General features: G+C 40.2%; 1 protein-coding gene across 1 annotated transcript in view; it reads right to left on the bottom strand.

Annotated features, from left to right (window-relative positions):
• The window catches only part of LOC307128599 (CUGBP Elav-like family member 5), a gene marked incomplete at its 3' end in the record, with an annotated part of 290,109 nt that overhangs the window by 138,033 nt on the left and 128,464 nt on the right, over window positions 1-23,612 (bottom strand). Inside the window, exon 3 of the mRNA XM_079820513.1 lies at window positions 13,851-13,899. Within this exon, the coding sequence (XP_079676639.1) occupies window positions 13,851-13,899 (49 nt within the window). The remainder of the gene's footprint in view (window positions 1-13,850; window positions 13,900-23,612) is intronic.

The following is a 23,612-nucleotide window of genomic DNA, read 5'->3' as shown; positions in this document are numbered from 1 at the left end:
AAAATTACAGATGGATGGATGGATGGATAGACAGATAGACTGATAAAACTGTGGATAGGTGGATGGATGGATGGATGGACAGATTGACTGAGAGAATTACAGATGATGGATGGATGGATGGATGGATGGATAGACAGATAGACTGATAAAACTGTGGATAGGTGGATGAATGGATGGATGGATGGACAGATAGACTGAGAGAATTACAGATGATGGATAGATGATAGACAGATAGACTAAGATAATTACAGATGGATGGATGGATGGATAGACTGATGAAATTACAGATGGATGGATGGATGGATGGATAGACAGATAGACTGATAAAAGTGTGGATAGGTGGATGGATGGATGGATGGATGGATGGATGGACAGACAGATAGACTGAGAGAATTACAGATGATGGATAGATGATAGACAGATAGACTAAGATAATTAAAGATGGATGGATGGATGGATGGATGGATGGATAGACGGATGGATGGACTGAGATAATTACAGATGGATAGATGGATAGACAGATAGAATTACGGATGGATGGACAGATAGACAAAGAGAATTACAGATGGATGATGGATGGATGGATAGATACAGATATATAATTATGGATGGATGGATGGATGGATGGATGGATGAATGGATGGACAGAAAGACTGATATAATTACGGATGGATGGATGGACTGAGAGAATTACAGATGGATGGATGGATAGATAGATAGATATAATTACTGATGGATGGATGGATGGATGGATGGATGGACAGATGGACTAAGAGAATTATAGATGGATGGATGGATGGATAGATAGATAGACAGATAGACTGATATAATTACAGATGGACAGATAGACTAAGAGAATTATAGATGGATGGATGATGGATGGATATATAGATACAGATAGACTGATATAATTACAGATGGATGATGGATGATGGATGGATGGACAGATGGACTAAGAGAATTATAGATGGATGGATGGATGGATAGATAGATAGACAGATAGACTGATATAATTACGGATGGACAGATAGACTAAGATAATTACAGATGGATGATGGATGGATGGATGGATAGATAGACAGATAGACTGATATAATTACAGATGGACAGATAGACTAAGAGAATTATAGATGGATGATGGATGGATGGATGGATAGATAGACAGATAGACTGATATAATTAGGGATGGACAGATAGACTAAGCGAATTATAGATGGATGATGGATGGATGGATAGATAGATAGACAGATAGACTGATATAATTACAGATGGACAGATAGACTAAGAGAATTATAGATGGATGGATGATGGATGGATATATAGATACAGATAGACTGATATAATTACAGATGGATGATGGATGGATGGATAGATACAGATAGACTGATATAATTATGGATGGATGGATGGATGGGCGGACGGACTGAGAGAATTACAGATGGATAGACAGATAGAATTACGGATGGATGGATGGATAGACAGATAGACTGAGAGAATTACAGATGGATGTATGGATGGACAGATAGACTGAGAGAATCACGGATGGATGGATGGATGGATGGATGGATGGATGGATGGACGGACGGATGGACTGAGAGAATCACGGATGGATGGATGGATGGATGGATGGATGGATGGACGGACGGATGGACAGACTGACCTCACAGTAGTTTGTTCTGCAGGTGTTTGATGAATAAGGCCTGTAGTGTCACACGCGTGTAAATGTTAAAACACAGTCAGTGAGATGTTATTTTGGGTTCAGTGCAGGTTCTGATCGAGTACATGTCATTTCCCAGCATAGTAGATCAGTATTGAGCTGCTAATTGACCCTTTGTTAATTGCAAATAATTAGTTTAAGCTAATCTGATAATGCCCTTCATTGCTGGTTTTCTGATAAGCTATTGACAGGAGCTTCCCTTCCGCTCTGGACTACCCACCGATCTGCCAATATCACTGACATCAGTTAGTGGAGACACTGAGCATGCAGGGTTTGTGGCGGAATCGGAGCCGATGAACAACTGCCAGAGGGAAACTGTGTGATCAACACTGTCTAATCGTCTTGTAGCATCAATAGTAAAACTCACTTACACACCCCTTAAGAGCGACATGGGAAGAATGCCATAGGGACGTTCATAATGAAAGAAAGCAATGGAATATTTACGAAAACCTTAGTGAATGGTTAAAGGATGAAACCAGGGCCATTCAGAACTGAATTGAGAATGAATTTGAAATGAGTTTGCAAATTTGAATGTAACAAGGAGAGAAAAGATTGTTGAGACAAACTTTGAATGCTGTCTAGACAAAAGTTTTCAAAAAAGTTTAAACCGCTTTGATTTTTGAAGGTCTATAAGCCTTACAGACAGACAGATATATAGATAGAACGTTAGGACGATGGATGGAAGGAAGGAAGGAAGGAAGGAAGGAAGGAAGGAATGGAAGGAAGGACATAGATGAACAGACAGACAAACAGAATGGTAGGATGATAAATAGAGTGACGGACGGACGGACGGACGGACGGACGGACGGACGGACGGACGGACGGACGGACGGACGGACGGACGGACGGACGGACGGACGGACGGACGGACGGACGGACGGACGGACGGACGGACGGACGGACGGACGGACGGACGGACGGACGGACGGACGGACGGACGGACGGACGGACGGACGGACGGACGGACGGACGGACGGACGGACGGACGGACGGACGGACGGACGGACGGACGGACGGACGGACAGACAGACAGACAGACAGACAGACAGACAGACAGACAGACAGACAGACAGACAGACAGACAGACAGACAGACAGATAGATAGATAGATAGATAGATAGATAGATAGATAGATAGATAGATAGATAGATAGATAGATAGATAGATAGATAGATAAAGTGATGATGGATGAAGAGATGGAGAGATAGATGGAAGGACAGACAGAAGGACATAGATAGACAGACAGACGGAAGGATGGACAGACAGAAGAGTAGGACAACAGATAAAGTGATGGATGGATGGATGGATGGATGGACGGACGGACGGACGGACGGACGGACGGATGCATAGATGGGTGGATGGAATGATGGACTGACAGATTAGACAGATGGATGGATGGATGGATGGATGATAGATAGACAGACGGAAGGATGGACAGACAGAAGAGTACAACAGATAAAGATGGACGGACGGACGGACGGACGGACGGACGGACGGACGGACGGACGGACGGACAGACAGATAGACAGATAGACAGATAGACAGATAGACAGATAGACAGATAGATAGATAGATAGATAGATAGATAGATAGATAGACGGACGGACGGACGGACGGACGGACGGACGGACGGACGGACGGACGGACGGACGGACGGACGGACGGACGGACGGACGGACGGACGGACGGACGGACGGACGGACGGACGGACGGACGGACGGACGGACGGACAGACAGACAGACAGACAGACAGACAGACAGACAGACAGACAGACAGATAGATAGATAGATAGATAGATAGATAGATAGATAGATAGATAGATAGATAGATAGATAGATGGATGGATGGATGGACGGACGGACGGACGGACGGACGGACAGACGGACAGACGGACAGACGGACAGACGGACAGACGGACAGACGGACAGACGGACAGACGGACAGACGGACAGACGGATAGACGGATAGACAGATAGACAGATAGACAGATAGACAGATAGACAGATAGATAGATAGATAGATAGATAGATAGATAGATAGATAGACAGACAGACGGACAGATGGATAGATGGATAGATGGATAGATGGATAGATAGAGGTGTGAACAATATAAATCAAATTCACACAAGGAAGCCAGTTCTACATTGTGCAAACCCTGATGCAAACTCTTCTAGTTATGCTACGACAGCTCAAAGAATAAAAGAGCAGTTTCAAATCAGCAACGGCTGCAATGAGGAGCAGTCACAGAGATGCCTGTCCACCCCAGCCTACAGCAGTAATGAAGAGCTCACTGCATGCTCTCCACCAAAGCTGCATTCACACACGAGACTTCACTTATTCCTCATCAGACCTCCAAAGAATGAGACCTCAAATCAGGGCACAAAAGATGTCTCTAAATGCCGGCCGCATTTGGCCTATCTAAGCTCAGATTTGGAGACCCATAAGCCGAGAAAGCTCTTTTGTTTGGGGCGCTAAAAGCATTTCAGTATTTTAGACGCATCCCTCTATTTTCTGCTTGGGAGTGGGCGGCAGGCGGGGGATAAACACCGTTTATGACAGAGAAGAGTGAATTTGGCCTTGTGACAGAACGCTCTCGCCACAGGTTTTTGTCCATCCAAACATTACGAAAGACACGGGCTGTTTTCTCTGAAAGATGGCTAGGCATGGCTCTACATGTGTATTTTTGTGCTTTTGTATATTCGCTGAATGGTGACAATAACCTAGTCAGATGCTTTGCTCTCATTGAGCTTCTGAGACAAAGTCCTAAAGAAAAAGGAAGCTCATAAATGGCTGATCGGGCAGCACACAAAGCGTCCGCCATCTTTAATAATGCAATTGCCGTACTGCACTTGAATCTGGACAAAAGAAGCTAACACAAAAGTGACAGGAAAGACATTTTACAAAAGATTTCTATTTCAAATAAAGGCTGTTCTTTTCAACTTTCTATTCATCAGAGAATGCTGAACAAAAATGCATCATGGTTTCCATGAAAATATTAAGCAGCACGACTGTTCTCAACATTGATAATAATAATAAATGTTGATCATATCAGAATGATTTCAGGATCGTGTGACACTGAAGACTGGAGAAATGAAAATTCAGCTTTGATCACAGGAATAAATAATAAAATGTATTGAATATTAAATAAATCAGGGCCGTGCATAGCCATTTTGAGGGGCAGTGGCCCAAACCAAAAAAAAGGGGCACTGGGGTTGGGGCGAGGATTGGGTGCTTGTCCATACAAATGATCCATCTTACTCTTACTTACAGTTTTGATCTAATTTTGTGTCTATCGAAAATAGTGATATATGACATTGTTTTATGTTGAATATCAAAGTTTTTGTGTCTATTTGTTAATGAGGGATTTGTGGAGTAAATGTTATAGCTTTTATTTTGAAGTAAAAAGATAAAATTTGACTCTTGGGTAAGATGAGCCAGCCATATTTAGCACAGAAGGCCCCAAGAGGCATGTTGTTACTGCACTCTAAAAAAATGCTGTGTTGAAAATAACCCAAGTTGGGTTGAAAATGGACTAACCCAGCAATTGGGTTGTTTTAACCCAGCGGTTGGGTTAAATGTTTGCTTAAAACAACCCAATTGCTGGGTTAGTCCATTTTCAACCCAACTTGGGTTATTTTTTAACCCAGCATTTTTTGGAGTGTGATGTTATTGTTTTTAAATGTAATACTTATTGTAATTAACGGGGCTATTATTTCATATTTTCATGAACTAGATGTACATTTCAGGCATCTTCACTTTCATTCAAACCTATAGGTTAATTGAGTGTATTCTATTATGACAAAATCTATGTTTTTTTTTATTATTATGACATATCTTCAATTAAAATATGGGCAATTAAATAAGTAAATATTAATATGCTTGTACATTAAAAACAAAATTACCTTTCAGATGATTATCTTTTAATGGGATTCAGATTTTTCTGTTATCAGTAAAAAATAAAATTTTAAGTAGAATATTTTTAGTATTTTACATTAATGATACCCAAGATATATAAATAGTAATAAGAATTATATCAAAAGTGATTTATAGATTCTGTAACAGTTTATGGGTTATTATATGAAATTAGGCCTATATATATTCTACAAAGTGTGCCATCACCAGCAAAGTTGGTGTTATTTATATTAGATCAGATCGGTTTAGACGAGAATTATAATTCTCTTCCAAGAACGTGTATTTTGTATTACAACTATTAGAAGATCTGGAGCAAAATAATACACTCTAAAAAATGCTGGGTTAAAAATAATCCAAGTTGGGTTGAAAATGGACTAACTCAGCAATTGGGTTGTTTTAACCCAACGATTGGGTTGTTTTAGCCCAGCAATTAGGTTGTTTTAAGCAAACATACAACCCAATTGCTGGGTTAGTCCATTTTCCACCCAACTTGGGTTATTTTTAACCCAGCATTTTTTATAGTGTACCGACAGAAATACAAAAACAAACTACCAAATTATTAATTCCGCGGATCGTAATGCATACGGTTAATGCGACGACATTCTGGAACTGTCGTCTCCGCTTTCCAGATTTCTGCGTACAGACTCCGAGTGACGCTGGGGAGCGAGCGGGAAAACAAGGGAGCGGTTTGCCGGAATTGGTGGGTCTTTAGTGGAGGGAAAACAGAACACTTTTAGCGGGGATGGGTAGCGACCATAGACTGTGAGATGGGGACCTCAGCTGATGAGGGCAGAGGGGCAGTGGCTCTAGCCACCAGGCCACCCTTCTGTGCAGCCCTGAAATAAATTGTAATATTATATTTACATTTATGCATTTGGCAGATGCTTTTATCCAAAGCGACTTACAGTGCCCTTATTACAGGGACAATCCCCCTGGAGCAACATGGAGTAAAGAGCCTTGCTCAAGGACACACTGGTCGTGAGCGCTGGGATCGAACCAGCAACCTTCTGCGTATCAGTTCCATGGTTTAACCCACTGGACCACCATCTCACATATATAACAATATTACTTTTTTAAGCAAATAAATGCAACCTTGGTGTAAGACTTTATAGCTATAAAATAATATGCTAAATAATATGACATACACTGAAAAATATTTGGTATAGAAACATCTTTTCACTCAGAAATTGCGATTAAATTTCACTAGCAATAGCTTAAATAATACTGTAAACAAGTTACTGAACTAAAAGAAGAAGAAGAAGAAGAAGAAGAAGTATTATTTATATAGTGCCTTTCCATAGCTCAAGGCCGCTTTGACGGTACATTTGCCCATCCACATACATAATAGTACATTTAGGGTGCGTTCACACTTGTAGTTCGGTTTGTTTGGTTCGTTTGGTCCAGACCAAAAAACAAAAACAAAACATATAGTCCTGGGGTCCGTTCTTCGTACCTCGCTTAATACATCTGAGATGATTTGACAGATCCCAGATCGTTTCATCGTGATAACTGATGTCTGGCTAATTTTGTTCTTCAAACAAATTTGGGGATTGAATTTAAATATCTGGATTAAATGATCTAAGGTCACTGCGCATTCTTGTGTTCCCTGAAGAGGGCAGATGCATCGATACTCGAAACCACGATCAGCAATGCAGCGATTGGCTGGTGTCAAGACAGCAACGTAATGACATCATATAATTAAAAAAGACACATGGCAAAAAACTTGGCAAATCACACACAAAAAAATGCACCAATATCTGGACCTTTATAAGGAAACAGCTAAACCAACATAAAAGTTATTGATCAATGATAATTTTTTTTTTTTTACATGATTACCAATTATTTATATTCACGATTTTATACAGTACTTGTACACCCTTAAAATTTTTATTTCAATGTTGTAATTACATTTTTAATTCAATTTGAAGCAGATTTGTAACGTGACAGTATTAAAGTTTCTTAAGGGTCAAGATCAAATTCTCTGCATCTCCAAGTGTCTGTGTCTATAGTATTATACACAACATTATAATATTATATACATTCTCATATACATACACAATTTAAAATTTGTATATTATTATTATTTCAAATTATTATTATTGCCCCTGGTTCAGTAATAAACTCTTGTAATAAAGTAGCAGTGGCTGGGACAGATTTTAAGTATCACCTCAAGATGCAATCTAATCCTGTTTACATGAAATAAGCCGCTCGCGAGCAGGTTTAAGTTAACGGACCTGTTGCTATGACAGCAAGTCCAGGATGAGCGTCGGAGAACCAAATAATCCAAGATCATGCCAAATCGTCAACAATCAAATCCAGCTAACTGAGTTAGCGAGATATGAAGAACGGGCCCCTGGTCCGCTTAGCGTTCACACTGGCTTTTTTAACAGCGAACCTAAAGTTACCGAACCAAAGGCATAGGGATACGGTCACAACCTGATTGGTCGGCTTTTATGACGTATATTTCGCAACGGAGCTGCTTACCGAACATTCAAAACAATGCTGTGTGCCGGATTAAACGCCATTATTTTATGCGTGTACATATGGTTTTATTTTTACCAGCTGAGAACTCACGAAGAGCTCATAAAATGTTCAAAACATTCAGAACAGCAGCAGGATTTCCTCCGTTGTGCAGAAACCAAGATCTGCATATATTGATGAGGCACTTTACCTCCTCGTTGCTCCACGTTTGCCCTCTACTCATTTTGGATACACCGATCTTTCCGCGTCGTCAAATCAGCTGACTTGTAGCGTCGCATCTTGTGACATCACGTCCTGTTTTTGGTTGGTTTACATGTCTTTGGTCCGTGTTGCGTTCATATATCAATCGAACCGCACCAGAGTTGGTTTGGAAGTGGACCAAGACCCATCTTTTCAGCGATCTCGTCCGCTTGTTTGGTGCGCACCAGGGTTCGGATGGCAGCGTTCACATATGTTCAAATGAACCGCACTAACCGAGCAATCGCAGCAGGGTTCGTTTTAATCGAAACAAACATGACAAGTGTGAACGCACCCTTACACACCCACATACACAATACAAGCACAGGTCTTATATAGCCACATTATTCAAAATACAAATTAAATAGATATGTCTTTTAGTGTTAGACCGATATATCGGGCCGATATTTGCGATTTTTACATGTATCGGCATCGGCCGATACAAGGCTGCTGCGTTCACCGATATTTTTTTCAAGAGATTAAGTTAAGTGCACCTAAGCATTAAATGACTAGGTTGTAAATAGTTTTAAAAGTATAAAAGTTTTAAAGGGGCTATATGCGTTTTTCTGAAATTTAAACTTGCGAATGACACCTGTGGCCAAAAAAAAGAACTGCTCTTATTTTCTGCTCGCTCTCGCAGCGGTGGTGACGCCACATCCGCAGACAGCGCGGAAAAATCCGACCCGACAGAAAATAGGAAAAATAGGATACAGGCTTATAGGTGCACCCACTGTGAGCGGACAAGGTGTCAGTGTGCTCATCAGGAGATGTTTGAGTCATAAATGGTAAAATAAAAAGGCTATTGTTACGTTTATTTTTGGGGGAAAAGTGGCATATAGCCCCTTTAAGTATAGTACAGTCAGTGTGCACTTTATTATGATGCTTGCTTGTTGATACTGTGTTCAATAGTGTAATTATTTTATTTATGCTTAAATATTTATTTTCAGAATTTAGTTTCACCACTGAACTCTTTTTTTCTTGTTCTACCTCATCTGTTTTTACTATTTGTTAAATATTGTTTTTTTTAGTCCAATAAATGTTCCTTTTTTAATTTTTAAATTGTCATCATCATGATCGTGCCATTTTTGTAATGTAAATTGAGGGAGCAAAAGCAATATCGGCTCCAAATATCGCCTCAAGAAAATCGGCAGCCCGTATCGGTCATCGGCTAAGGCTGATGGAAAAAAATCGGTATCGGCATCGGCACTAAAAAATCCATATCAGTCGATCCCTAATGTCTTTAGCTGGGTCTTGAAAAGAGATGAGATATTACGAAATAGTAGTGGAAGTGAATTCCATAATTTAGGAGCATTGACACTAAATGACCTACCACCTACAGTGGACAACCGGAAACGAGGAGTGGACAAAAGACCAAGCTCAGATGATCTGAGGGACCGTGCAGGAGAGTAGTGGTGGAGTAAGTCAGACAGGTATAGAGGTGCAAGACCATTTAATGCCTTAAATGTTATAAGTAATGTCTTAAAGTGAATATGTGATGCCACAGCCAGTGAAGATCATGCAGTAGAGGAGTGATGTGAACTCTGGCTGCTGAGTAAAAAGTATCGTTCAAATTTCTTTTGCATTAAAAGATTACATTTCATAATGTTTCATCCAAATGTTATAACCTCTTCTCCACCTCTGAAATGACCCACCTCCCCAATGATGTAACCAATGTCTCATGGGAGGGGAAATATTATAAATAATAAATATATAGTATCATGACCCACTTTTCAACAACCAATCAAATCCCATGGGATAAAATCAAGTCTCACCCTTCATCATTTCCCACTCCTTCACTCCGAAGCTCAAGATATTCACACACACACACACAGATGCAAACGCACGACGCCATGTCAGTGGGCCTGAGATATCCGTCTCGTGTCAGCTCAGAAATGTCACATCACATTGAAAAAACACACTTGTTCAAGTAAAGTGTCATCTCATCTCTCAGTTTGTGGTCATGCATTTTTACACATGCGGATATATGGCGTGTTCGTTTGCCTCTTGACAAACACAGAGAAGCTACAGAGAGCGAGAGAGAGAAAGAGAAGGCTCTGTTTTATTGATTGTGCGTTCGAGCCCGCCTGACTCCAGCTTGTATACTTAAGAAAAGCAGGCCGAGCGTTGGGACCCCTGGGCCCACCGTCACAGCAGCGGATCGAATGACTATTTCATTTACAGTCTTATGCTAATGCACTTGGCAGGAGCAGGACGAGGTCTGTGCACACATCTGCACTCAATAACCCAATCACTTTAACCAAAATTAATACCCAGAACAGACAGAGAGACTGGCGGAGCGGACACGCTCAGTGCGTTCAGAAAAATATCAAATTCCTTAATCAGTATCATCTTTGTTTCAAGGATATTTTTTACTAGAAAACATGCATTTAGTTGAGAAACACACTTGTATAAAATAATAAGACTTGTTTTCAGAGAAAATATATCTTTTGAATGTAAAAAATTAAGTTTATTTTTCTTAATATTATTAGCAAAAAAATAGTTTTTTGTATTATCGAATCAGAATCCTGGCATAATTTGCGCACACAGAAGCAAACACACATTGGGTTTTCATGTTTTATGGGGACTTTCCATAGACAGAATGATTTTTATACTGTACAAACTGTATATTCTATCCCCTAAACCTACCCATCACACCAAACTTTCTGCATTTTCACATTCAAAAAAACATAATTTAGTATGATTTATAAGCTGTTTTCCTCATTGGGACCAAAAAATGTCCCCACAACATTTTGTCCTCGTAACATAGGATTTACCTGGACACACACACACACACACACACACACACACACACACACACACACACACACACACACACACACACACACACACACACACACACACACACACACACACACACACACACACACACACACACACACACACACACACACACACACACACACACACACACACACACACACACACACACACACACACACACACACACACACACACACACACACACACGTTTCCATTTTTTATGGGGACTTTCCATTGACATTTTTATACTGTATTCTCTCCCCTTACGCTAACCTTACCCCTAAACCTACCCATCACACAAAACCTTCTGCATTTTCACATTCAAAAAAACATAATTTAGTATGATTTATAAGCTGTTTTCCTTATTGGGAACAAAAAATGTCCCCATAAGGTTGAAGATTTCTGGTAATGCCATCCATGAGGACGGACACACACATACATATATGGGAGGAATGAGTCTATTTATAAATGTCTAAAATGTTATAAAGGAGTCTTTTAAAAATATGAATATAAATGAAATCATTATGTAAAAAATCATATGAATGAAGTCTTGTTTTTGAATCTTTTGAATGAATGATTCAGTGACACATCAAATACATTTTAACAGCCACTAGTCGCCACCTACTGGCATAACAATGTAATAGATACAATATTTAGTTTCAAAGGTCATTTACTCATACTGATCACTGTACATATTCAGACTATAAACTTGTATCGCAGCACTTTCATTATTATTTGATGTTTGCAAAAGATAGCAATACTCTGTAGTTGAAAAGACAGTTTCAAACATACAGCTTTCATGAACGTTGCTCTCTCTGGATCAGTGCAAAAGCAGGATTAAATATTCTGTGTGAACGTAATTTCAAAGGTTTAATAGACATAGCGGAATCATTGTCAATTAGGAATAAGATCTTGTGTGTGTTTGAATGGAGATTGCGATCTTTTAATGATTAATTTTGCATGAATATGTGCCTATAGCCTATGTATGTCATATTATCAGACCTCAAAAGTAACCCGGGGCTTCCACGATCCATATAAATATGAAGGGTAACGTGTTATTGACTTTTGTCCGTGTTTATCAAATTATTCAATTTATTTAATTTGATGAGAACAAGTATTAATATCTCATGCAATTTTGCTTTTTAAGCTTAATTGGTTTAAAGATAAATGCTTTTTGTGCATTGTAGATAGATCACATAGATCCACACTGTAAAAAAAGGCTGCCTTGAATTTGTAAGTACAATCAACTTGAAAGTTTAAGTCATTTCAACTTAAAGGATTAGTTCACTTTTAAATAAACTTTTGCTAATTTACTCACCCCCATGTCATCCAAGATGTCCATGTCTTTCTTTCTGCAGTCGAAAATAAATTAAGGTTTTGGATGAAATTTTTTGGGGTTTTTCTCCATATAATGGACTTCAATGGGCCCCAAACGGTTCAAGGTCCAAATGACAGTTTCAGTACAGCTTCAAAGGGGTTTAAACGATACCAGACGATGAATACGGGTCTTATCTAGTGAAACGATCAGTTTCTGCGAGAAACCGAGCAGTATTTATGTTATTATTTTACCTTTTAACAGACAAACCTGATCGTCTCTGAGCACCGGCATAACTTCCGCTAAGTGAGGTCAAAATACGAACGTGGTCATAGATATATCGATCGTAGATGCCTCATTCTACTGATCCGTGCAGGCGCTAATGAGGCATCTACGTATACATCTATGACCACGCTCGTATTTGACCTCACTTAGCGGAAGTTATGGCGGAGCTCAGAGACGATCACGTTTGTCTGTTAAGAGGTAAAATAATAGCATAAATACTGCTCGGTTTCTCGCAGAAACGTATCATTTCGCTAGATAAGACCCTTATTCATCGTCTGGTATTTTTTGGTATCGTTCATTTGGACCTTGAACCATTTGGAGCCCATTGAAGTCCATTATATGGAGAAAAACCCTGGAATGTTTTCTTCAAAACCATAATTTCGTTTTGACTGCAGAAAGAAAGACATGGACTTCTTGGATGACATGGGTGTGAGTAAATTATAAGCAAAAGTTTATTTAAAAGTGAACTAATCCTTTAAATACATTAAACTGACATTAGAATGTATTGAGTTGAATCTTGTATAACTTGAGAAAATTGCTTTGTTTTGATGAGTTAAAGCAAAAACTGTCATAACTTATTGATCATATAATTTTTTTACAGTGCAGAATGGAGGGATCTTGAGACAAAAGGTTTGTCGTCAGTTATGTAGGCTAGCTGGAAACAGCAGTAAAAAATATTACAGATGCTTCCATAAACATTAATATGCTCAATATGCACCTGCTTCCTATGATTGGTCAATAAGTGTGAAATTATTGTTACAAAGTGCAGCAAATCAAACTATCTGCAACTTGATACAACATCTTAAATAGTATGAGAACCTGGAAAAAAAAACAAAGATGTCCATCTGTCCTATTCTTACAGTAAAAATGCTTTTGTGTGCAAATTCAAATTCAACCCATGTTTCCTAAATCATTGCGCCCTGTCAATTAAAAGTGCCAAAAAACAACAACAATGAAATAAATCTAATCAAATAAAGTAGAGCCCCGAACAGAGTGAGAACACTTCCAGTCAAAGCTAATATCACCGGCACACAGCGGCCGAAAGAGAAAGCGAGTGAGTGAGAAAAAGAAAATAAATGAGTGTGGAGCAATAAAGTGAGGTAGAAATGAAATCTCTTTACCTCCTCGACTCTCGCTGTCAGCTGGCTTCACCTGAATAGGCCGTGTCATCTGCGGGAGAGAAAGAGAGAGAGAGGGGAAGAAAGAAAGGTTAATGTGGAGGTGTAAGACAGAGACAAGCAGAGGAGCAGGATGGGAGCGCGCCGTCTCGCTCATGGATTCACAGCTGTCAGAGACACTGAAGCTCAGAGACGTCAACTCCCAACAAGCCCATGGGCCATGAGAGACTGCAGCCACTCGCGTACACCTGCGCTCACACGAGTCATTTCAGCGTCGGGCTCGTCTCATGACTTCAGTGCATCTGCCGTGCTTTGAGTTAGACTGGTGCATGTGAGATCCCAAATCAGAAGACATGACATTTGAGAACTTTGAACTGTCTCCTGCTTCTCCTGAGAACAACCTCCAGATGAGATCTCAACAATGCCTTAAAGATACAGTCAGCAATCAAAAGTCAGAGATCGCAATATGAACTCACACATTTCTCATTAAATGACCCAAGCTCCTATTCACTTTCACTTTTAACACGCGAGACGCTAGAACGCTGCTGTGTTTCACACACACTTGATGATAATTTAAAGGAACACGGCAACTTTTTGGGACTTTAGCTTATTCACTGTATCCCCCAGAGTTAGATAAGTCCATACATAACATTCTGCGTGCCATAACTGTGTCTGACGCACCCACCGCTAGCCTAGCTTAGCACAAAGACTGGAGGTAAATGGCTCCAGCTAGCCTACTGCTCAATAAGTGGCAAAATAACGCCAACATTTTACTATTTACATGTTGTGATGTGTATAGTTACACCGACGGTAAATAAAAAAAGTTGGCTAGGAACTATTCTCTCATTTCTGCGTAATGATCAAGAAACTTTGCTGCCGTCCCATTGGTGCAGCGGCTCAATGATATTACGCAGCGCCTGAAAATAGGCTAACTTCCGTCAACATAACCAACGTAACAACCTGCTTGCACAGGGAGCGCTGGGGACTATTTTCAGGTGCTGCGTAATAGCATTGCGCCATTGCACCCATGGGACGGCAGCAAAGTTCCTTGATTATTATTAAATAGGAAAATGTTGCCGTTATTTTGACACTTATTGAGCAGTAGGCTAGCTGGAGCCATTTACCTCCAGTCTTTGTGCTAAGCTAGGCTAGCGGTGAGTGCGTCAGACAGAGTTATGGCACACACAGAGATGAGAATGGTATGGACTTATCGAACTCTGGGGGATACGGTGAATAAGCTAAAGTCCCAAAAAGTCGGCGTGTTCCTTTAAGGGACTCACTCCAGACGTTAAAACCTTTTGGTATTGTTGTTTGCAGTTAAAAGTGACCAAACACATGAAATGTAACTTTTTTTATTTTCAGTCAAATCAATGTAATATATTTTTGTTCAATAATATTTTTTATTTTGAGAACATTTCATGGTACTAATTACTATTTATGCAGTATTTCATGTTAAAATACAGACAATGCCAATGAAGGCAGATTAGTGCCATTTGGAGGGAGTAATAAAAGAAAAACTACTTACTAATTAATACAATTATTAATTACGTATTAATAAGCAGTAATTAGGAGTTGATTGAGGCAAAAGTCATAGTTAAAGGGATAGTTCACCCAAAAATGAAAATTAGCCCATTATTTAGTCACTCTCAAGTCTAAAATCCTAGGTGTATATGACATTCTTCTTCAAAAGTCCAGGCTAATCCAAGCATTAGAATTTGATCCATAGTTGCTCTGTTTTTGAAGTCCATAAAAAGTGCATCTGTACGTCAAATAACTGCTCCACGCGGCTCCGGGGTGTTAATAAAGACCTTCTGAAGCGAATCGATGCGTTTGTGTAAGAAAAAAAATCATATTTTAAACTTTATCAAGTAAACTTTCGGCCCACTGCCTTCTGTGGAAAAGTGTTGAATGTTGAAAGTGAAACTCAAGATGCATACGTGACGTCATGACGAGCGGACCTGGTCGCGTTAGTCTTTCGATCGGCAGGGGAACTTTCAACAATTTTTCCATAAATTGAACAGGGAAGGTGGTCGGCCAAAAGTTTACTTATAAAGTTTTAAATATGTATATTTTTCTTACACAAACGCATTGATTCGCTTCATAAGGCCTTTATTAACACCCAGAGCCGCGTGGAGCAGTTATTTGATGGGCAGATGCACTTTTTATGGACTTCAAAAACAGAGCAACTATGAATCCAATTCTAATGCTTGGATTTGCCTGGACTTTTGCAATATAACTCTGATTTTATTCGTCTAAAAGAAGATTGTCATATACACCTAGGATGACTTGAGGGTGAGTAAATTATGGGCTAATTTTCATTTTTGGGTGAACTATCCCTTTAATAGTTAGTTAATAGTGAGAATATGACCCAAAACTAATGTGCGAAAATGTTTTGTGTTGTACTGAAATCGTACCGAACTGTGACCCCAAAACTGAGGTATGCACCGAACCGTAACTTCTCTGTACCGTTACACCCCTAATATATACGGTAATCATGGCAACACCTGGCGGTCACAGGTGATAACCATGAGGCAATCACACACACAGAGAGAGATATAATGCTACATTCCAGGCAACCCGTAACCAGTGTTTTTCCAACCTTCTACCCGTGAAAGTGCACTGGAATGGCAGTCAAACCCGTGACTTCCTACCGGTGAACATGTACCAGATCTTTGTACTCCCAGTTACGCGCTCTGACGTCACAAAGCCTGCGAAACAACAATGGCAGCCCCTACGAATGCGACGTTTATGAAAGTTGTACATTAAAAAACAAATCGTTTATTCAAATAAGGTATTTCTCAAACATTATTAATCCGCAAACTTTATGCATTATCAGCAGCTTCTCTAGCGCTCGCTAGTTTTCAGTCCATTGAGTGCAAGAATAAATTAATACCAAATACATTTCCAAATACAAATAACGTAAAATAAAAGGTCTAACAGCTTCTCTTGCCTTATGTGCTGTTTTTCTCCTCCATTTCCCTCAAATAAGCAAGGAGTATGCACCTTTGGCGATAGAAATGATTGTAAATGAGCATAAGCCCCGTACGGTCCGCCATTCTTTGCTACCACTCAGGCAGTTTGGCGTGACTTTGCCTGGAATGCTACAAAGTCGTAAGTCGTGGTTTGAAGTCGTAACTTACGGGCCCAAAAACCTGCCTGGAACGCAGCATAAGCTCCAGCCAGGAAGAACAGGGGAGAGCAGTTTGGAATAACCTCTGTGTCTCTTTTCTTTGCCTAGAGAGTGATTGACTTCCCCAAGTGGGTGTGGATCACCCAGCTAAGTTGGCTAAACTTCCCTCTCTTCGCGGGGCAACGAGGAACTGCACTTCACACTACAGAACACTTCACCGGCACAAAACACAGAGACTGAGTTTGATTGCACCTAATTTTGCACTGTTTGGAAGAATAAAGACGCCCTCTGGGGCGACGCTTCACCATATTTCTTGTCTGTTCTCCTCTCTTCCCGTAGTCAAGCGTGACATTTGGTGGAGAATGCGGGCAGGTGACGCACTGACACTTCAGCAAGATGACGGATTACATCCCCTACACTAGGGAGAGAAGCTGCCTCACTGGGATCCTCGTGTCTGGTGTCTCCTCTCTTCCCGTAGTCGAGCGTGACAATATATATTTAATAAATTGCAGCCATATGATAATCCCACTAAGCCAAAACGTGATTTCGGTTTATTGTGATTAATTACGCAGCCATACTGATTTGTCTATTTCCTGTTCATTTGTTCAAAGGAATTTTAAGAGAAACAAAGATGACACTTTAAAGAATCCCAATTGCGAGTTAAACAGAGCAACCTCTGAGCAATCAGATTTCTTCTGAGGTTAGATGAGGTCTGTACCATCTGTTTAACCCTGCTTTGTTCCATCGCTCCATCTCTGCATGCACTGTTCACTTCTTAATATCCGTCAAAACTTCTCTCTTCATTGCATTTTCTCTTCATTACGGTTCACTCTTAAAGATGGATGTTTATGAATTCGTTAGATGCCTTTTTCCTCGAGCACAGAGGCACAAACTCATTGTGTCTTTCATGAATACGAAGCGTGTGCTGTGATGCACAGAAAGGCCCAAACACGCACATTTGCATTTGTTTAGTGTCTGATGTGGGGAGGAAGATGAGCGTGTGAAGACGGCAAGAGAGAAAGACAGTCTTACACATCTCATAAGTTGACACTGAGATGTTTTGTGTGGAGCAGCTTTAAAACCTGTAATCTGATAAGGGCGAGAATGAAAGCTGATCAGATCACGACAGCATTATGCATCCTGTACGTGACTCTCCCCTCGACAACAGGAAATCACAGCACCTCCTCAAAATCAAAGCCGACGGGCCATGGACCAGGAACACGGTATAATAAACCAGGCAAACAAACAGAGAGACTGAATGACAGAAAGAGAGAAATAGAAGTATTAAACTTCAGTGCAAAACTCATCCAGGACCATTTGTGCTCCAGGCATGAATGATTTCTCAAAATCATATAGCTGGTTGAGGGCGAGGTGTGCTGGGAATTTACTAAGTGATGGGATTTATGCCCTAGCAACAAGTCAGGACACACTAGCAACCACACAGCAACCCCAGAAGCCCACAAAGCAATGTACTATAAAACACTCAAAACACCTTAGCAACCCCATGGCAACCACCCAAAACACCCTAGTGATGCCCTAGCAACCACTTAGAACACAATAGCAACCACACATCAATGTGCTATGAACCACCTAGACAACAGCTAGAACACCTGAACAAATGCATAGAAACACCTTGGAAATCATCGAGCACACAAACTTACAATGAAAGAGGGGCCTGTCGCCTGAGATATATAAAGAGACCAGAACATTATAGCATTAATATATTATCAATCAACCATGACAACACCATATCAGCCACCTAGCAATACCTTAGCAACCACTTAGAACCCCCAGCAAACTGCTTAACAATACACTATAAAACACTCAAAACACCTTAGCAACCCTGTGGCAACCACCCAAAATACCCCTAGCGATGCCCTAGCTGAACACCCTAACAAACACATATCAACCATTCCAAACACCTTAGCAATGACCTAGCAACCTCCCAGAACAAACTAGCAACAATATAACGACATGCAATTAATTAACTAGATCACCCTAGCAATTGTATAGCAATGAGCTAAACACACTCATAATAATAGTAAGACATCCATAATACATAATAATGATAATAATAACATTCGAAACCCATTGCAACCACCCAAAACACTCTAGCGACCACCTAGTGAAGCCCTAACAAATGCTCAGAACACCAACCACATATCACATAACCATGGAAAACACCTCAAACACATGAACAAACACATAGCAACACCCTGGGAACCACCTCAAACACATGAACAAATGCATAGCAACACCCTGTGAACCATCTCAAACATGCATAGTAACACCCTGGGAACCACCTCAAACAAATGAACAAATGCATAGCAACACCCTAGGAGCCACCTCAAACACATGAACAAATGCATAGCAACACCCTGGGAACCACCTCAAACACATGAACAAATGCATAGCAACACCCTAGGAGCCACCTCAAACACCTGAACAAATGCATAGCAACACCCTGGGAACCACCTCAAACACATGAACAAATGCATAGCAACACCCTAGGAGCCACCTCAAACACCTGAACAAATGCATAGCAACACCCTGGGAACCACCTCAAACATGCATAGCAACACCCTGGGAACCAACTCAAACATATGAACAAATGCATAGCAACGCCCTAGGAGCCACCTCAAACACATGAACAAATGCATGTCAACATCCTGGGAACCACCTCAAACACATGAACAAATTCATGTCAACATCCTGGGAACCACCTCAAACACATGAACAAATGCATAGCAACACCCTAGGAGCCACCTCAAACACACAAACAAATGCATAGCAACACCCTGGGAACCACCTCAAACAAATGAACAAATGCATAGCAACACCCTAGGAGCCACCTCAAACACATGGACAAATGCATAGCAACACCCTGGGAACCACCTCAAACATGCATAGCAACACCCTGGGAACCACCTCAAACACATTAACAAATGCATAGCAACACCCTGGGAACCACCTCAAACATGCATAGCAACACCCTGGGAACCACCTCAAACACATGAACAAATGCATAGCAACACCCTAGAAGCCACCTCAAACACATGAACAAATGCATGTCAACACAACATCCTGGGAGCCAACTCAAACACCTGAACAAATGCATAGCAACACCCTGGAAACCATCTCAAACACATGAACAAATGCATAGCAACACCCTGGGAACCACCTCAAACACATGAATAAATGCATAGCAACACCCTGGGAACCACCTCAAACACACAAACAAATGCATAGCAACACCCTAGGAGCCACCTCAAACACCTGAACAAATGCATAGCAACACCCTGGAAACCACACATGAACAAATGCATAGCAACACCCTGGAAACCACACATGAACAAATGCATAGCAACACCCCGGGAACCACCTAGCCCTGTGGCAAACACCACATTTTCCTCAGTAAATATAAACATGCAGTTTTAAATTACTTAACTAAAACTCAACAAAAACCAATTACAACAAAAGAAGAACAAAAATAAACAATTATGAATAAAAACAATGAACATTTAGACTAATTTGCAAGTAAAAATTAGTTGAATGTAAAATAGCAATAGCAAAGCTTAGTGAGGAAAAAGGGGAGGGCGAGGAAAGCAGTAGCGAGCAGTGAGAAAAATGAAGATGTACAGAGACGGGTACAGCAGGTGAGTTGTGTGGTTGCCCATGGCGACATCGCTGTGGCAGTGGTGATGAAAGACTCTCCTGTATGGAGTTGTCACGGCGACGGCACACAGGGGGCTGCGTCGCAACAGGAAGCAGCGGGTGAGACGGGCCACAGCCACGACAGGAAGTCAACATCAGCGCTAATGGGGACCTATCGCTCACTTAGGAGACGAGCCGTACAGGAGCAATACACAATAACAACACACAATACAACCCTGCACGCCTACGCGGAATTCCAAAAGGGTTTGATTCTCACAAACCATTCTCCGTTCCAAAACAGGATTGCTTTCGTTTCACTCGGGGTCCAAAATACATTTTGTGCCACACTCGCCAATGAGAGGCGAATTGAGAACATTGAGCCGTTTTTCCTTTCCATTAGCAGTATTCAGCACAGGTTGTGGTGTCAATAGCAGCATCATATATTATGCAGGCTATATTATGTGCTAGTCGCAAGGTTCTCACTTCAGAAGTAGGAGCATGTCACATTCAAGAGCTTTGTGCATGCTACACGTCTACAGCGCATGCAGTCTAGTGAATACAAATATTACCGAGGGTGTTTACACGACAATGATGTGCTAAAAACTGAAACGTTTTTCCTTTGTGTTTTTCCGGTACAGATGACGACATTCTCAAAGCGTTCCCCGTTCACACGACTAAAACCGCTGTATTCTGCTGCCAGGCCAGTAGATGGCGATGTCACTTTGTAAAGAAACACTACGCGCCTATAGACTGAACACGTAATACGTATGTGCATGACATCACCGTTTTCACAATTGCCGTTCTTGGTTTACACGGAGACGATATCGTTTAAAAAAAAAAAACGTTTTAAAAAGCTTGCATTTTCAGGCCCCCAAAACATCGTTGTTGTGTAAATGAATGCCCAAAACTCATAGAAAGTTTTCTATTTTTAGTTGAAAATGGCGTCGTAAGGCCCCTAATTATCAGCGGTGCTTGTTGTTTAGGTATTAAAGCTTTACATGCACACCAGTATGCTTATGACTAACAAAAATCAGCTTATTGAAATTTACATTACAACCTGTACATGCAAACCAATAACCGACAGTACAAGGAACCATTTTTAATGAATCATCGTTGTATCCACATGATTGCATTTGTGAAAACGGGTTTACAACATTTTGTCAACTCTTTCTCCGCCATTGATAGAGTTTTCTGGCTTTCCGTGTTTTCACTGTTATACGGTAGGGGGCGCTATTACGCATCTTCTGAAGAGTAGAGAATCTCCAACGCCATCTCACGACCAATTTGTACGTATTTTACGAGGTGGCTAATTTGAACTAATTTGTACGACCTCACTCGTATGAATTTGTACGTTGTGTCTAAACCCCAGTGACGGGTAGGTTTAGGGGAAGGGTTTGAGGTAGGTCATTCGTACGAATTCATACGAATTTGGCAACTCGTCAAATACGTACGATTTAGTGAGGTCGTACGAATTAGCCACCTCGTAAAATTGCTGTGAGATCGGGTTGGAATCTCAGGATCAAAACACAGGTGAAGAAGAAGCAGAAAAGCAATACAAGCATAGCTTATGCACGTTTTAGTCTGGGGAAAAAAAACTGGATTCTCTCAGCTTTTTGTTCAAAATGTGTATTTTTATGAAACTTACCCACATTCAAGTGCAACGGGTTTTTTTTAAGCAGAGAATGGTTTAGGTTCGTGCAGGAAGTGAGACTGGAATTACTGTCGACTCGTTTCGTCAGAATCGTTTTATTCTTTTAGGAGACAATAACTTTTTTTGTCATGCACTATGATCTTTGATACTTTGCAGACCTTTTACATTCACAAAAAGCTATATTACACACTGCTTTAAATGTAATATTCAAAGACTTTAAGGGTTAGTTCACCTAAAAATGAAAATTAGCCCATGATTTACTCAACCTCAAGCCTTCCTAAGTGTATATGACATTCTTCTTTCAGAACAGTCCTGGCTCTTCCAAGCTTTATAATAGCAGTGAATTGTTGGGTAATTTTTGAAGTCCATAAAAGTGCATCGGAACAGTTATATGATGGATAGAAATATATCCATATTTAAAACTTCATAGACTAAAATAACTAGCTTTCGGCAGTCAGTGTGAGTAAATCATGGGCTAATATTCATTTTTGGGTGAACTATCCCTTTAAGTAACTACATAGGGTTAAGACTGGTTTAGGGTTAGTTGCATTTAATTATGCATCATTTATAGTTATTACTATAGTAACTACATGTGTGTTACCTAATTTAGTACACTGTAAAAAATGTTATGTGCTATTTACTTAAAAAAATGATGGTAACAATATTACACATAATATTTTTTATTAGATTACCAGGCTTGCTTTTTTTTAATGCATGCAATCTACCTGAATAAATCATGTAAAATCAATTAAATGATTTAGTCTATGAAACAATTAATTTAATATTTTTAGTGAAATGCGTTTTTGTGACTCTAAAAAAGGGTATACGTTAGAGTGAATGGAAATGACCTGCTTATATTTGACTTTGACTTACGTTATGAACTAAACCTTTAATGCTATAATTGAAACGTTTTCACGATTAGTTCATTGCAACAGCTATAATCTAATTACTGATTCAATGTTCTGTTTAACAATAAACTATAATATGACACTATTTAGTTAAATAACGTTAAATAAATTATGTCAATAATTGATACATGTCAATACTTTGGTTTTTTTTTGTAAGAAGAGGGTTTAATTGATGTGAACAGATCAACATTTCAGATCAAATGCTCAATAAACCACAAACTGTCCAAAAAGAAACAGTGTCGCAGACTGCAATGGCTCAACCACAGACGACACTATCACAGAACAGAATCACACAGGGGACAGATTTTAACCCCGCACTGCCAGACATCTCGTCTCCGATTCATATCGTTCCTCAATATATATTACAGTAACATTATCTTCAATGTACAGCCTGTTACTGCAACAAACTGCTCCCACGTCTT

This window comes from Gobio gobio, assembly GCF_949357685.1.
Source record: "Gobio gobio genome assembly, chromosome: 6".
NCBI lineage: Eukaryota > Metazoa > Chordata > Actinopteri > Cypriniformes > Gobionidae > Gobio > Gobio gobio.
The sequence above is the reverse complement of the archived record's forward strand: the minus strand, read 5'-3'. Positions and strand labels throughout refer to the sequence as shown.